At 37.8% G+C, this 16,433-nt stretch overlaps 1 protein-coding gene across 16 annotated transcripts in view; it reads right to left on the minus strand.

Annotated features, from left to right (window-relative positions):
• CAB39L (calcium binding protein 39 like) overlaps nucleotides 1-16,433 on the minus strand; it is a 135,132-nt gene that overhangs the window by 28,969 nt on the left and 89,730 nt on the right. For 12 of the 16 annotated variants that reach the window (XM_058437883.1, XM_058437884.1, XM_058437894.1 and 9 more), the window contains 4 exons: nucleotides 12,557-12,725; nucleotides 8,442-8,573; nucleotides 6,011-6,070; nucleotides 1,506-1,571 (listed from right to left, as the gene is read on the minus strand). In XM_058437883.1, coding sequence (XP_058293866.1) covers nucleotides 1,506-1,571; nucleotides 6,011-6,070; nucleotides 8,442-8,573; nucleotides 12,557-12,725 — 427 coding nt within the window. The remainder of the gene's footprint in view (nucleotides 1-1,505; nucleotides 1,572-6,010; nucleotides 6,071-8,441; nucleotides 8,574-12,556; nucleotides 12,726-16,433) is intronic. The other 4 variants (XM_032150885.2, XM_032150892.2, XM_032150887.3 and 1 more) reach the window with 1 other exon arrangement.

The raw sequence follows: 16,433 nt of genomic DNA on the forward strand, positions 1-16,433 counted from the left end.
TCAAGTAGCAGATGTAACTTGGTTTCACATACACACATACACACACAAACACCTTTATCAGAGCCATCTTAATTTTCCAGAAATTTAGCCCTCTGTTTAAAGATCAACTTTTCAAGGACTTCACTGATCGTCTAGCTGCCCTGGTATACACACACACACACACACAAACACACGCCTATCTCCCAAGTTGCCGCTTTCTGCCTCCTTTCCCTACATTTCTTTTTAGTACTTAAAACCATCTGAAAACTACGTATTTGTTTGTCTATTGTCTGTTTTCCACCAACAGAATGTGAGGCCCAGAGCTGTTCTTGGCTGTCATCATATGTCTGGAGAATGAGCACATAAATATTTGTTGACTAAATGGAATGTCTTATTACCTCCCTCACACCTCCTTCTCCAATAATTCATCAAACTATGCTATTTATGGGTAATTGAGAATTGACTTTATTTTTATTTCCAGCTAGCTGCATCGTCTTTTAATCTCTTGCCAGATTCTGTTTCAGTGTAATCCTGGCAGTATTTTAGAAAAGCAAAATTTTGTATATGCGATCATGCAGTCTTCTGACATATCTGTTTGTTAGAGTTGATTTTTAAAAAACATTTCTCTTCTAATTCTTAGGGAATGACCATGTTTCATATTTCAGAATCTCTTCTGTAAATATAATGTGAACATGTCATGTTAAGTGGTGGAAGTATTTTAAGCAACCTACAGGAAAACACACTGTCGTGAATGCTCAGGGAATGGGACCTGGCGATGAAATATAGTATAAAAAATTCTTTAGGAAAATATGTTACAAATCTGGTAGATAAATCCTTCCCATAAAACAGAAGCTCCATAACATTTCAACTATGTAAACATAATTTGATAGTAAAACGTTATTTTATACTCAAAAATACAGATATTAAGAATTTATCAATTGCTGTGCTTAAAACTTAGAGGGAAGGTTTAATTTTTGCATTTTACATCTTTATTTATTTATTTTGAGATGGAGTTCCACTCTTGTTGCCCAGGCGGGAGTACAATGGCACAATCTTGGCTCACTGCAACCTCCACCTCCCAGCTTCAAGCGATTCTCCTGCCTCAGCCTCCCGAGTAGCTGAGATTACAGGCGCCCACCACCACACCCAGCTAATTTTTGTATTTTTAGTAGAGATGGGGTTTTGCCATGTTGGCCAGGCTGGTCTCGAACTGACCTCAGGTGATCCACCCACTTCGGCCTCCCAAAGTGCTGGGATTACAGGCGTGAGCCAAGATGCCTGGCCTCAGCAGAAATATTCTAAATTTTACTTATCATGTACTTATATTGTTACTTCCAAAAGCAAGACAGGACACAACATTATTTTGCTATAAAATACAGTCATAACATAAAATATAGTAAATACTTCTCAAGTTATAAAAAAAGATATTTTAATTTTTCTGTGTTTACTCATATACTAACAGACCCGTCATTTGCTAATGAGATATCAACTTACAGGGACACTGACTTAAAGAAATCTGGTATTACCTTTAAAGACTGTCTCTTAGTAACATAATTCTCAGACTGAAGCAACTTCTCATAGTCTTCAAAAATCTAATGAAAAGAAAATACACATTAGAGTGTAAAAGCAGCAGTGGATTCTCCATATTAGGCTGGCTTGCTTTCTTCTTCAGGAGCAAATTCCCAACTTCTGGCCATTTTACCATCCTTCTTTACATGTGAAGACACTGGGAGACAGGGAGGTCAAGAATTACAAGTGACATCCTTCCCTATTTTATTTTAGTTCTGCAAATTAGATAAAAACTGAGTAATTTTGAGTCCTTCCTATAAATCATTTTGAATAAAACTTCTAGTAAAAGTTGCAAGAGAACTCATTTTATGCCATTTTAAAGAAATCTTTATGTAAGTAGCCTTGCTGGTGGCTATGGGTCCACAATTTGGGAAAATATTAAATACACTTAAGGCTTCACTTGGCAAGCCATAAAGAATCAGACTGTTCAATTCACTGCATAAACAGATAAAGAACGAGGCAACCTTTGTTGCATGATGGCCCAACTGGTCTCTCTGGAGCACTTCACTCTCACTGGAAGCTGGGGACACCGGTGCATGAAGTCCTGTTTCCTAACATGGTCACCAACCATGGCCTAGCCCTTCAGTTTAACACAGAGTGCTGGCATCTGGGGAGGCTCAGCATTCACTTCCATCAGGTGTGGGCACACAGCTTATAGAGCACTGAAGTGGGAGGAATGAGCGCAGCCAGGACGGAGGACAAGAGATCAGGAACTGAAGAGGGTGGCAAACTCCTAGCCCTCAGAGGGTCAAGTGCGAGGGGAGAGTGTGTGCCACTGTGTAATGAGGGCAAGCTGTGCACGCTGACAATCACCGAAAGAGAATAAAGTGAAAAGTAAAAATACAAAGGTGTAGCTCACATTAAAATCACAGTAATTATACTCTTTAATATGAATGACTTATTTATTCTATCCTGAAACACAAGGAGAATCTTGTGGATCATTAAATGCATCAGACAAGCCTTGTGATAAATTTGAATAGTAAATATAAAATGCAAATACATGTATGTGGTATGACCTACTCCCGAGTCCACCAGCTTTATTACTTTAGAGTCATGCATCATGTGCTCCAGTTTCATGGTATACTGCTAAAGAAATATCAGCTAAAAAAGTCGGAAAGGTTTGAAGGGGCATGAGTTCTCAGAGCCCGCATTCAGGCCAATGCAGGAGCCTCAGCAGCTGTGAAATGACTAAATTACACAAGAAGTGATATATGGATGTAAAAACAAAATTAGGTAAATATGGAGTCAAAGAGAATGAATTTATTAGTCTCTCAAATTGTCATGTATTATACCTGAATGCAAAGCGTTACTGCACAACTCATTTACCTCATTCATTCTATAGGAAAAAATAGTAATTAGTTGATATTGTAGATTTATCCATGTAATCTTAGCCTCTTAAAAATTTCATTTCTTATAAATGTGACGTCTAATGAATCTTTCCTTAACATTCCATCTAGCATATATAGTTACTGAACAACCAAACTATATATTAACAGTCCATTTCCTAAATTCAAAAATAGACAATTTTCTTTTTCTTTTTTTTTTTTTTTTTTTTTGAGACCAAGTCTTGCTCTGTTGCCCAGGCTGGAGTGCTGTGATGTGATCTCAGCTCACTGCAACCTCCACCTCCCGGGTTCAAGCAATTCTCTGCCTCAGCCTCCCGAGTAGGTGAGATTACAGGCACCCGCCACCACATCTGGCTAATTTTTGTATTTTTATTAGAGACAGGGTTTCACCATCTTGGCCAGGTTGGTCTTGAACTCCTGACCTTGTGATCCACCCATCTCTTTCAGTCTTTACATTTTGGGATGCCTCTGGCAATAAAAATTATTCTCCTTGCAGTAGAATGAGGTTATCAGAGACTGGGGAAGGTAGGAAGGAGGGGAGGATGAAGAGAGGTTGGTTAACAGGTATAAAAAAACAGAAGAAATAAGTTCTAGTATTCAACAGCACAGTAGGGTGACTATAGTTAATAATTTACTGTATATTTCAAAATAGCTAGAGGAGAAGATTTGGAAAGTTCCCAACGCAAAGAAACGATAAATATTAGAGGTGATGGGCATCTTGATTACCCTGATATGATCATTACAAATTGTATGCATATATCAACATATCTGATGTAACCCATAAACATGTATAATTATTTTGTATCAATTTAAAAAATCATTCTCCCCTCACATTTTACACTTAAAACAAATACTCTAGTTGATTCTATAGCTATTTCCTTTATAACATGAGGACATAAAAATCACTTTTGATTTTATAATTATATTGCTAATTCCTAACCTTAAATTGAAAGACAACTGGCAAAAATAAAATTTATTTTATTTACAATTAAAAGAGAAGTAGTTAAATATTTGTGATTTGAATGTGTGAAGATATACTATTGATAGGTAGAGTAGGCCTCACCTTCCCAGCATTCAGGAGTATGTTGCAACTTTTGTCTAGGATATAAATGATTCAGAGACTCCTTGAGGACTATTATTAATATTTGTTTGCTAACACTGGTCCATATGCCTATTATGTGCCCAACTAAACTGCATACCGTTGGGAAGGCATAAAGTTATAGTAATCATCAAAAATGTACTTCTTTTTGTAAGTACACGTAATTTAATTCAATACTAAAGATTTCAATCAATAAAGATACTTTACCTTAATTTGCTTATTACTACCATAAATATCATATACACATGAAATTGTTTTTTGCTTTTAATAGATGAAGACAAAAAAATCCACTCATCATACCATATATATAAACATTTAGAACTTCTTGGTTTGGGCATCAATAATACAAATAGTTAAGTGCTCCTTTAAGACAGCAGATTACATTCCTGCTGTTAGGTGTCAGGCACTAGACTGGATGATGGAGATAGAGTAGTAACATTAACACATGTAAAAATGCCAAAAATCCCAGTAAAAAATAACTCTGGCTGTTGCTAGGATGAGGATCAGAGACTTCTCCTTCCCTAAGTTCTAGTTTAGATGCATGCTGTCCAACACAGGGCCATATGTGGCTACTGAGCACTTGAAATGTGGCTAGTCCAAACTGAGATGCGCTCTAAGTGTAAAATACACATCAGATCTCAAACACTCAGCATGAAAAAAGGATGTAAAATAGCTCGATCATTTTTCACTTCATCTTAGCCAAAAGACCAAGAAGCGATTATTATTTTCCATATTGATTGTATATTAAAATAACATTTTTGATATGTTGGGTTAAATAGATGTACATTATTAAAATTAATTTCACCTATTTCTTTTTATCTTTTTGTGTGGCTAACTAGAAAATTTTAAGTTACATAGTGGCTCTCATTTCTGGCTTGCATCATATTTCTACTGGACAGCACTGAGGTAGAACATCTGAACCAACACATAACAAAACATATAAAGTTTTCCTTCTAGGTTTGTGCTATATTATACTGTATAATGCTGCTTCTATTGCTTACACATTTAGTAAAAGCATAGTTACTTTTGGATGGATCTGTCACCACCAAATGTATGACACTGCATTAGGCATTAGGAAAACAAGTAACAGTGATTAAAAACTAATACTGAGTGCTTACTCTGGTACTGTGCTAAAAACTTTAAATCCTGTCAAATTCCCTCAACAACCCTATGATGCAGATATTATGACTATCTTCATTTTGCAGTGGGTGTAGTAACTTGCCCAGGGCCACTAAGGGGGCAGGTCTTGAAGCCAAGCAAGCACGCAGACTCTAAAGTCCATGCTGTGCTCTTAACCCTGTGTCCTGCAGATAAGACTCCTGCCTCTTAGGGGGTGCAAGGGCCAGCCAGAAAGATACAGACACACCATAATAATACAAGGTGAAAAATAAGACGGAGCCAGAGAGAGAGAGAAGAAAGAGAGAAGGGAAGAGGAGTGAGAGGAGGGAGAAGAGAGAGGAGAGAGGAGAGAGGAGAGGGGAGAGAGACAGAGAGAGAGAGAGAGAGAGAGAGAGAAAGGATGCATGTTTTGGGAGGGGTAGGATTAGGGAAAGCTTTCTAAAGAGTCATATTTCAACCGAATCTCAAAAGGATGAGTTGGATTCACTGTCAGGGAAGGGAGTTGCAAGATAAAAAATATTTCTGGTATTTTTACTACTAAGTAAGACTAATTATCAACCAAGTAAAATGATGTACTTTAGTGAGGGTGGGGTTCTCTTCCTTTTGGAGTTACCTACTGACTCCTTTGATTTGCAACATCAAAGCAAGCAGGTGCTAGTCATTTCTTGAGCTTCAGAGCACAACACGAAGAGATGTGAAAAAGGTGAAAGCCCTGACCTCCTGCCATCTCAATTTTCCATAAAGTTTCCTGATGACCTGGTTTCCAGGTAGACAAATCAGGAGTATGGCTGAATACGATTGATTTCTCTTGTGGATAATTCACAGGGGCAATTGCTCATAGATCTAAGAGGGAGGCAGAGAGAAAGTGGGAAAGTCTTTAAAAATGATTTCTACTTACAGTGTCATAATTTTGTTCTAAGAAGTCTGCTACCAACACTTTATGTCTGGTTAGTAAATCCTAGAAAAAGAAAAACCAAGTGAAACAAAACTGTTACAGCTATTAATATTACAAATGTCTCTTTTCTAAGGTTTAAGAACATATAAAAGTTGCAGAAGAACATTTTCATTTATGCCACAAAATTATTTCCATTCCTAGCTCAGCCTAAGATGTGAAATACAAGTTTGTTTCATGTTAGAAAAGAAAAGCCCTGGTGTTAAACCTAGTGTTTCAAATTCATATTGTTAGATTTGTGATAGAAATAACTTAACTGGTGAAACAAATGGAACTTGAGATGAGCTAATGTATTTTTTTGTTTTTTTTTTTGTTTGTTTTTGAGATGGAGTCTCGCTATGTCACCCAGGCTGGAGTGCAGTGGCATGATCTCAGCTCACTGCAAGCTCTGCCTCCCGGGTTCAGGCGATTCTCCTGCCTCAGCCTCCCGAGTAGCTGGGACTACAGGTGCCCGCCACCACACCCGGCTAATTTTTGTTTTTGTGTTTTTAGCAGAGACGGGGTTTCACCGTGTTAGCCAGGATGGTCTCGATCTCCTGACTTCATGATCCACCCGCCTCGGCCTCCCAAAGTGCCTTAACCACTTTTAAAATGAAGGTGCTTCGGATACTGGAAGCATAGGACTGACATTTAGCAGTGTCAAACCGGTATTGTTCCTGCTCTTAGGTTAATGGGATGTGAGGTGTGGTGCAAGTTACTAAGTAGCACAATCCGTCCTTTCAAAATTGAAGATGAGTAGTCCTATCTTATGGCAGATATAAACTTGCAGAAAACTGAACAAAAGCATGAAGAAACATTTGACTGTCTTCTACTCATACCTAAATTATATCCTTAATTCACTTTAATGTTGTAGGAAAACAAGCCTCACTTAATCCCTTTTATATGCTTAGAGGCTAAATGCCCTGTCTAGGTGCTATGAAAAATTTAATTAAAAACATAACAAGAATTTTAAAGTTTTCCAAAATAAATTCTTTTAATACATATTTAATTAAAATTTCCTAAAAGCATATAGAAGGTACACAACATAACCTCACAAAGAAAAGGCAGATAACAATCATAATAAAACCCACTTATTTCTACTTTAATTTTTTAAAAAAGTAAAATATTTAAAGCATTGTTTACTATAACTTTCAAGTTCAAAAATAGTAAGAGTGGCTCTTAATTCTCTATTGCTATCACACAACTTGATCAACCACTGGGCCTATTTTTATTCCCCCCAGTGGAGCAGAGCATTCATTATCATTCTGGAACTGAAGTTCTAAAATGGAAAACCATTTATAGGGGTTCCATTCCCACCCTGTCAAAGGTCTTGATTCAAACTAGTTCCTGCATCAGGGGCCCTTGAAAGAGTAAGGTAGTTCCACAGGATCCTTCAAGGTCCCTACTCTTTTTTTTAAAGGATAATATTGGTGGCATGCGTTCAAGCATCCCTCCCCTAACATCATAGAAACCCCATGAGCAGTAATAGAAATTTTCTGAGCTGAACCAGGCCAGAGGGAGCCCCCTCTATGGGCTGCAGCAGACACTGTGGATTGCTGCACCCATGGGAGTTCTCCACCTGCTTCAACTATCGTCAGCCTTGAAAGTGAGGCCCGGGTTCCCCACACTGCAGGCCCAGCGCACACAGCCCCAGTGGCAACAAAAAGAGCAGGTTGCAGATCAGTGCTGCCTAGAAAGGTTGTGTCATACATTAGTGTTACCCCAAAGAAAAAGGGATCAGGAGGGAGTTAGGTTAAAACCAACACTTTCAAATTCCAAGGACAAAACAACCTTGAAACAGCTTAAAATCCAGTATTGGGAAACCATAATTGGGTGGGGTGGAATTCCTCCAGCATACATATATATGCTATATATAAATATATATATATCTATATATATGTATCTCATATCATGGATACAGCCAATAAACAATGCGCACATTCCCTCTCTCACGCCCACATTTCCACTCCAGTGTGTAACAGGATTGATGTATAGATATACCCTCAAATTTATGTACATAATAAATGTATGTACAAACCACATATACATACACACAGGCTTATGTACACATAATACATAGACAAATATAATTGCTGCATTATAGATCACATAACTGAGTGAAAAAAAAAAAACACACACACACAAAAACCAGCTAGGATCCTACCCAAGAAGGAAAAGACAGAAAATTGTAAAGGAAAATAAAGTTCAAACTCCAAAGAATTTAGAATTTAAAAACCTTAATTCAAATGGTGTACTCTTACATCCTACCTCCTAACAATTCTGTTTTGAGAGGCCTAAGTTTTGCATAGTATCACTATTATGCTGAAAAATCTGATATCCATATTTTTAATGAATACTGCTTGAGAGAAACTCGGGGTGGAGTGAGAGAGACACTTACTTGCAGGGACATAAAAGGCTGAGGAGCCAGCGACAGCTGCCGTTTAGAGGGCTGCCTGTGCTGGGGAGTGTACCGAGCACTTGGCAAATACAGTTTCTGATCTTCCCAAGTCCGTGAAAAAGGGATGATTTTCTTCATTTCAGATGTGGAAAATAAAACTCAAAGGTTAACTAAATTGCTCAAAGACATCCAGCTTATCAGGTGGCAGAGAAAGACAGAATTCAAACCACTTCTATTATGGGAATTTTTAGAGGGAGGGATGAAAGAGATTATGGTTGTAAGGAATCCTTTTTGGGAAAAGACTTTTGGTAGACAAATCTATGCCGAAATCAAAAACTAACAATGTTACAATATTAATAACTAAACTGAGCAACAGTTCCTTTAAGAGCTCAAAAACAAAAAGATTAGGAGGTTATAAAAACCCAAAACCAAGGCCAAAATCAAGTCAATCATCCAACCAAACAAAACCCTTTGAAACTAGCTACTTAAAAAAAAAAAGTGATTTATGGTCATTGTTACATTATATCAACCATAAGCATTTGGTAAAATAAAGAAAATTGGTGTTTCCAATACTGGCAGCTTACTAGAAAACTTTTTATGATTATTTAGATTTTAAAGGATTGACTTAAATTCAATGGAAAATTGGCTTAAATACAAATCAAAACATCATTTATTTTTGTCATTCAATATTGTTGCTGAAAATTAAATTGGGCTGAATATACGACAGCAAGAAATTACTATAAAGTACATTTTATTCTATCAAATGTTTAAAAACCTTTGGGGAAATTTCCAGAAATACATATTAAGTATTTGCTTTCCTCCTCTATTGGCGTTTGTTCTATGTTTGTAATTATGTGAAGGCTTACTTGTGTTTTTTTAAAAAATGAATTTACTTGTTTCCATGACAGCAAAGAGCCATCTGATAGGAAAGGGGAAAAAAATGGGACTGTAGTGTCTATTATTAGCAAACACCTCCTTAGTAGTTTAGACACAGACATTTTGGTAGAAAGAAATGGAATCATCCTTTGTATTTAATGTCATTCTTCATGTTGGATGCAACTGAGGCCTATCTCACCACTAGCTCTAGATCCACCTTTTGAGGGATCATCTCTAGCCGCTGTACAATTTTTATCTTCTGGAGTGAGACACAGCCACTCCTGGGATTTCCAACACTCGGAGCCCAGAGCCATGCTGCCCTCACCGCCCCTCCCTCCACCCAGCAGTCACTTCTAGGAGTCTGTTCCCAAGCCCTTCCTCCTTCTTTTCCTTCCTTCCTTCCCTCACTCGGCTGTTCTCCGGAGATTTCGGTTTCCTTACTCCAAGCTTCCCACTCTTTATACTCTGCCTCTCGTTAACTCCCCTTCTTCCCTTCTCTTTCTTTCCCTTGCCCTTTTCTGTCTATCCAGACCTCCCCTGTGGGCTCCTCCTCTCTTCCCTGTTTTCTTCAGGGAGACTATAGGAGGCTGGCAGGCTGAACGGAGGCCTGTGGACACCCGAGCAGGCTGCAAACTCCTTCCCTTCAAACCTGGACTCTAGAGGCCTTGTGTTTGTTGCAGTTTTGCCCGAGGCTTTGGGGAAATGATGGCATTGTGGTTCCTTTCCTCTGATGTCTTGGGCAATTCAGTGCTTGTCCAAAACCCGCACACCCTCCTGCTTATGACAACAAAAGTGCCACAGTGGCCGGGCACAGTGACTCACACCTGTAATCCTGGCACTTTGCAGGGGCCAAGGCGGGTGGATGGCTTGAGGTCAGGAGTTCGAGACCAGCCTGGCCAACATGGCAAAACCCCATCTCTACTAAAAATGCAAAAATTAGCCGGGCGTGGTGGTATGCGTCCGTAGTCCCAGCTACCTGGGAGGCTGAGGTGGGAGGATCACCTGAGCCTGGGAGGTCAAGGCTGCAATGAGCTGAGATTGTGCCACTGCACTCCAGCCTAGGTGAGGGAGTGAGACCTTGTCTCAAAAAGTGCTGCAGTTAACTGGGCTCACCCTGCCCCTAGGCAGCTGTTAACAACCAGCTGCTGTGGCTTAAGCCTGCCCTGGAATCCACCCCCAGCCCACCCCAAGTGGCTTCCAAATATTCCCATCATTCTCAAACAGTATTCTCCCTCCAGAGTTCTTGTCAATTAGATTTTCCTTTGCACCCTGTATTTCCAGAGATGGCCTGGTTGCCTTTATAGATTGTGTCCCAGGCAGCTGCCAGGACTTGCCTCCCGCTTAACCACCCACCACTCTTTGGTCTTCTCCATCACAACAAATCCCTCTGACGGCCCAGCCTGCAGGTTCCGCCTCCAGGGAGACCACGCCCCATACCTCACCCTCCGCCAGGTATTCTTCTTAAGTCCCAGCTTCCTTCTACCCACTGACATCTCCCGCCCTTTACAACTCTCTGATACTCTCTCACACTTTCTGTCACCATGTGAGCTAATATACCTTTCAACAGATTTCTGGCACCTTCTCAGAACAGGCTGGGTAACTTCCTAGTCTGCAGATAATAGGTAGTTTTCAGCAGAGCAAACCACTGCTTTCCCCTTTTCCACCTCTGGAGAGCTATTTAAAAGAACTATTTATCATCTAAGTCATAGGCAACTTTCAATCACTGTTCATAAAGTAATACGACTGGAGTATGTATTAATATTAGTATATGGACTATATCAATATTATTGAAATACATATTTAATATATAAAAAATAAAAATTCATAAATGGATTACAATTAAGTAAAACTTGTAAAAAAAAGTTACATATGTATATCCTGAAAAAAGTATAAACAATTTGGAGTTATGTAGACAGAACAATTAAATTGCTAAAATGCTTTTGAAGAAATGAATCTGAATACATATATATATACATTTAAATGAGTCTTATCTACTTTTTAAACCTGAAAACCTATTTTTTTCAATGATGCTGTTACATTGTCAGTTTATAATTTTTTTGAATTCCTCTTCTCAAACGGCTTCAGAGCTGATTTGGTAGACATTGAAGAAAATCATATCTCTTTTATTTCTATTTATATCTTAAAATTAATTTTCTTATAATTATTACCCCCCCCCCGCAAATAATTCTAGCTAACTCGATCACCCACTTTATACACTAACCGGAATGTCAAATAGGCTTTTGTTTCCAAAACTTTTATCTGCCCTTGAATGATAAAAGTTTGTCATTATTGAAAAATGAGCATGTAATACACATTGATACCAACTTCAAAATATGTTAAATAATAGCAGGATCATAAGCCTAAGTAACTGGTTTTCTAAAATAGAAACCTTGAATGTAACATCACTCATTAGATGAATAAGTTTTGGTATGTTTGTCTGCATATTAACTGCACTCTTTTCTGATATATTCTCTGAACATTTTTTTGATGATAAAATGCAGAAACCAAAAGTAAAATGGTTGTCAGGGGCTGGAGGGAGGAGGATATGGGGAGTTATTGTTTAATAAGTGTAGAGGTAGAGTTTGAATTTTTCAAAATAAAAAAGTTCTGGTAGTTGGTTACCTAACAATGTGAATATACTGCATCCTATGATTTCCTACATAGTGACAAAGTAGATAATACATGATCAAACTATAGATGATTATGAAAAAACTACAATATAATTTACTACTATTTTGTTTCACCATATGGACATTTAAAAATTACATTCATAAAATAACATCATGTCCTTCACATTCAAAGATGTAATTCTCCATCTCCCTTCACTACCTAGTTCCTTTCCCCAGAATTAATCACTGTTGCTGTTTCCTATGCATCCTTGCAGAGGTATTCAGTGCATATGTACCTTAAGTGGAAGCTTATGCCCTTTAATCTGTTTTTAACATAAATGGCAGCATGCCACACACAGAGCACTACATATTCCTTTCCCACGTAACTGTATATACTGGAATTCATTCCATTTGAGCTTGTGACAAATATTTTGAGTTGTTTTCCTGCAATAGGACAGACTGGCCTCATAGACTGCATTCTATTTACAGATGCCTCTTATGATCCACATCATACATGGTTGGCTACACTGAGGCCTAAGAAATAAAATTTCTTGCTTTTTAAAATTAAATTGCCTCTTCAGAGGCCAAGTGACTATAAATTGACCTAGGTGAGTTGGAAAAAAAAATTACCTTAAAAGTAGCAAAGGCATCTGAAGCAATATCAAATGTTGACAACTCCACATACTTAAAGAAATCTCTGAATTGATTAGAAAAGAGGATGATTTTGGCAAGTGGTTCATGTCGAATACATTCTCTCAGCATAATCCCACAGCGTAAGGCAATCTGTGGGGCTTCATATCTAAAGCATAAACAAGAGAGAAATAGAGAACTCTGTTATCCTATTAAAATAATATTAATGGCATCAAAAGAACCATTTCAATACTGCTGTTAATGGAAGCATACATACCATTTGTCACGATTCATTCAATACCCACTTAAGATCTACTATGTGCCTGGCACTATTCCAGACATATTCTGGAATTTGAGTGTATTCTGAAACACTTAGATATACTCAAATATGAACGTGGTGACAGCTGGGGGTCGGGGGTGGGGGATGAGGCAGAATATAAACAATGAAAAGATAATTTCATATACTAAGAAGGGCTGTGAAAACTGTTGACAATAAAATACGCCACATTATAAAGGTGACTACTTTGTGTGTGTGTGTGTGTGTGTGTGTGTGACTACTTAAGTTACTTTAGACTAAAGGAAAAGGCAAAATGTTCCAGGCAAAGGGAAATAACTGTTCAAAGTCTCCACAGCAAGAACAGACTTGGCGAAACAGAGAAGGAGAAATAAGGCCTGTGTGATTCGATTGTAGGGGAAGAACTGTGAGTGGTGTGAAATGAGGCAGGGGTGGAGAGAAGGGCAGTGGCCAGATCCCAGATCAGATACAGCTTTGTCAGCCAAGGTAAGCAGTGTGGTTTTATTTTAAGTGTAATGGGAAGGCTTTGGAGAGTTTAAAGCAAGAAATTGACAAGACTAACTTATGCTTTAAAAAGATCACTCTGGCTTCTTGTTGAGAATGTCTGTAAAACAGCAGGAGGCGCAGAACCCAGGAGAGGGAATGGGGGCTTGGCCTGGGGTGGCAGGAGCAGAACAGAGGACTGTGGGCAGGTGGTGGATACTGTTCGGAGGAAGAGTCAACAAGACTTGCTGATGATGTAGCTGGAGTTGGGTGAGGGAATAAATTTGGAAACTGAGAATTCAAGAATGATTCCTATGTTTTTGGCTTGAATCACTGGCTAGATGGTGGTGCTATTTATTAAGATGAATAAACTAGTAGAGGAACAAGTTAGTAAAGAAATTAAGAGTTTGTGGTTGACCACATTAGTTTTGAGATGGCTGATATCTAAGTAGAAATGTCTCCTTGGCAGTAGGATACACTTATCTGGACTTTAGGAAAAAGATAGGGGAGACCTATATAAATATATAATTTGCATGCAATAGGTGACTAATACATAGCTGTGGATTGATTGACTCACTTAAATCCTAAGTGGAATCATGGCTCACAGCAAAAAATACGCTAGACAAATGAAACATCTACTGTGGGAAACAATTCAGGACTGGCATACTAGATTGGTTCCATTTCTAATACAACAACAATCTCTCAAAGTCAAATTCAATCTCTAAGTAAGTTTAAGATACATTCCAGTGTGTGATAAGATTTCAAGAAAATGAATAATGCTTAGCCCAAGTACAACAAGCCCTCCAGTTGACAATTGTGTGGTAAATATAAGAAGAATAGAACAAAGAAAGATATAGTTGTGATACACAGGGAAGTGAGCAGAATATAGGGCCCCCTCCAAAAAAAAAAAAAATGTGGTAGGGCATGACTGCTCACTCCTGTACTCCCAGCACTTTGGGAGGCTGAGGTGGACGGACTGCTTATGCTCAGGAGTTCGAGACTAGCCTGGGCAACGTGGCTGACTTTACAAAAAATAAAAAAATTAGCTGAGACCCTGACTTTACAAAAACTAAAAAAATTAGCTGGCATGGTGGCACACGCCTGTAGTCCCAGCTACTCAGGAGGCTGAGGTGGGAGATTGCTTGACCCTGGAAAGTTAAGTGAGACTCTGTCTCCAAAAAATAAAAATAAAAATAAAATAAAATCTGACCTTATTTTTAAAGAGATATCATTGACCATTTCAACTGAATACTAGTTTTTATGGAACTTTTTTGATACTATAAAATTTTAAGATATTTTATTACTCATCAACCACTAGTAACAACATTTGTTGAACAATAAGTAATGTACTATTCTTTATAAGATTATAGAATTTTCATGAAAGACAGATTCAAGAATAAAGATTCAGTCGAGGAAATACACTACTTTCCAATATCAAATTTACAAATATTAGTAGAAGAAACAGCAAACAAAGATACCAGGTGGTATTTATTCATTTTTGTCCTGTTTATGCTGAATGATATTCACAAATATTGAGTATTCACTGAATAACTCATAGTAACATTAAATGCTAATACATTCAGATAGTGATGATTCTTTGCAGAATATAAGGAATGCCAATTTATAGTGCCAGCAATTTCTCTTATTAGAAAAACTTGAAACTCAGCCTACTGGCTCACAAGGAACAGTTGTTAGGTGGGGTTTTATTAAAGATGTTGTAAAGAGGGGTATATGTTCTGAAATGTAAAGGAGAAAAGCGCTGTTATTTATTGATAGAGTACTCAAGAGAGTATAAAATAAAGGCTGTTGGCCTAGAGAAAGAATCTAAGGGAAGGACAATTAAAATCCAGACTCATTGATTAGTAAGATATATGTGGATTTTTGTAATTTGGCCCTAACCTTAACTTTTCAGTTTCATCTCCCATCACATTCGTTATTTCCCTGGAGCACCTCATTCCCTCAATTGGAATGCCCTTCTCCTTACATTCCCACAACTCAGATGCTTCTCATCTCTCAAGGCTTAGTTCAAATGCCACCTCCTTCTTGAAGCCTTTCCTAATCACTACGATTCAGTATTATTCTTTCTGCCCTTCACACTCATACAACAGCTTGTCTGTAATTTCTCTTTAACACTTTTTTCATTCTGTATTATGTTATACTGCAGTAAATTGCTATAGGTCTATTTTCTTCACTTCATTACAATCAATTTACTTGTTGGGGATATGTTTTACTTATCCTGTTACCTTCTCCTCTCCTCGCCTATTCCCATCTCCATTTGGTGTCTATGTCATTTATTGCTACTTTCTCCTGTCCCTACCCCAGTCTCCGAAGAGTGCCTATTATAATGTTTTTCACAAAGCATGCATATAATGAATTTAATGAACCTCAAACTGAAGAAATGTCTTAATACTAGAGTACTCTAATGAGAGTCAAACTCTGACATATATAAAATATGCATCATCTCTGGCCAACATTTTCTCATTTCTTAATTCAATTTCCAAACTAAGACCATCTATAAAAAGTTTCCACTCCAACTTTTGGGTATAATTAGTTCTCTTTTTCCTTTCATTTTGTGAAGCTTATTGAAACCATCTGTGATGCACTGACAGTTTATTCTTGAGAATCAAAAGAATGTTTTTAAACAACCAAGACTCCTCTGGATCAGCACACTTATCATTTCATCCCAGCAGTTTGACATCTGTCATTCTGAGATTACAACTTCTTAAAGTTAGAAATACATAGGGATATACAGAGATATATAGGGAATTCCAATTCTCCTCAGTACTCTTTGAGGGATTTATAATTCACATAGATCATTTCTACCTGACTACCCTCTAGTATATTGACTTTTGATAGGTTATTGCTTACTATATAAAGAAGTGCTCCAAAAGATAAGCTTATGTTGAGTTTCAAATCCCACTAACATTAATATCCTTAGGTCTGTTAAACAATCAATATTTATCTCACCTAATCTATTCTACTCACAGATAAGCTTCCTGATGGCAAGGATCCTGCCTAATTACTGCATTTCCCACAATGGCTAACCCATGGCAGGTCCCCAGTAAAGGTTAATCTGATGAATGCTGAATCACTATTTTA

This window comes from Hylobates moloch, unplaced genomic scaffold, assembly GCF_009828535.3.
Source record: "Hylobates moloch isolate HMO894 unplaced genomic scaffold, HMol_V3 SCAFFOLD_4, whole genome shotgun sequence".
In the NCBI taxonomy this organism is placed as follows: Eukaryota; Metazoa; Chordata; class Mammalia; order Primates; family Hylobatidae; genus Hylobates; species Hylobates moloch.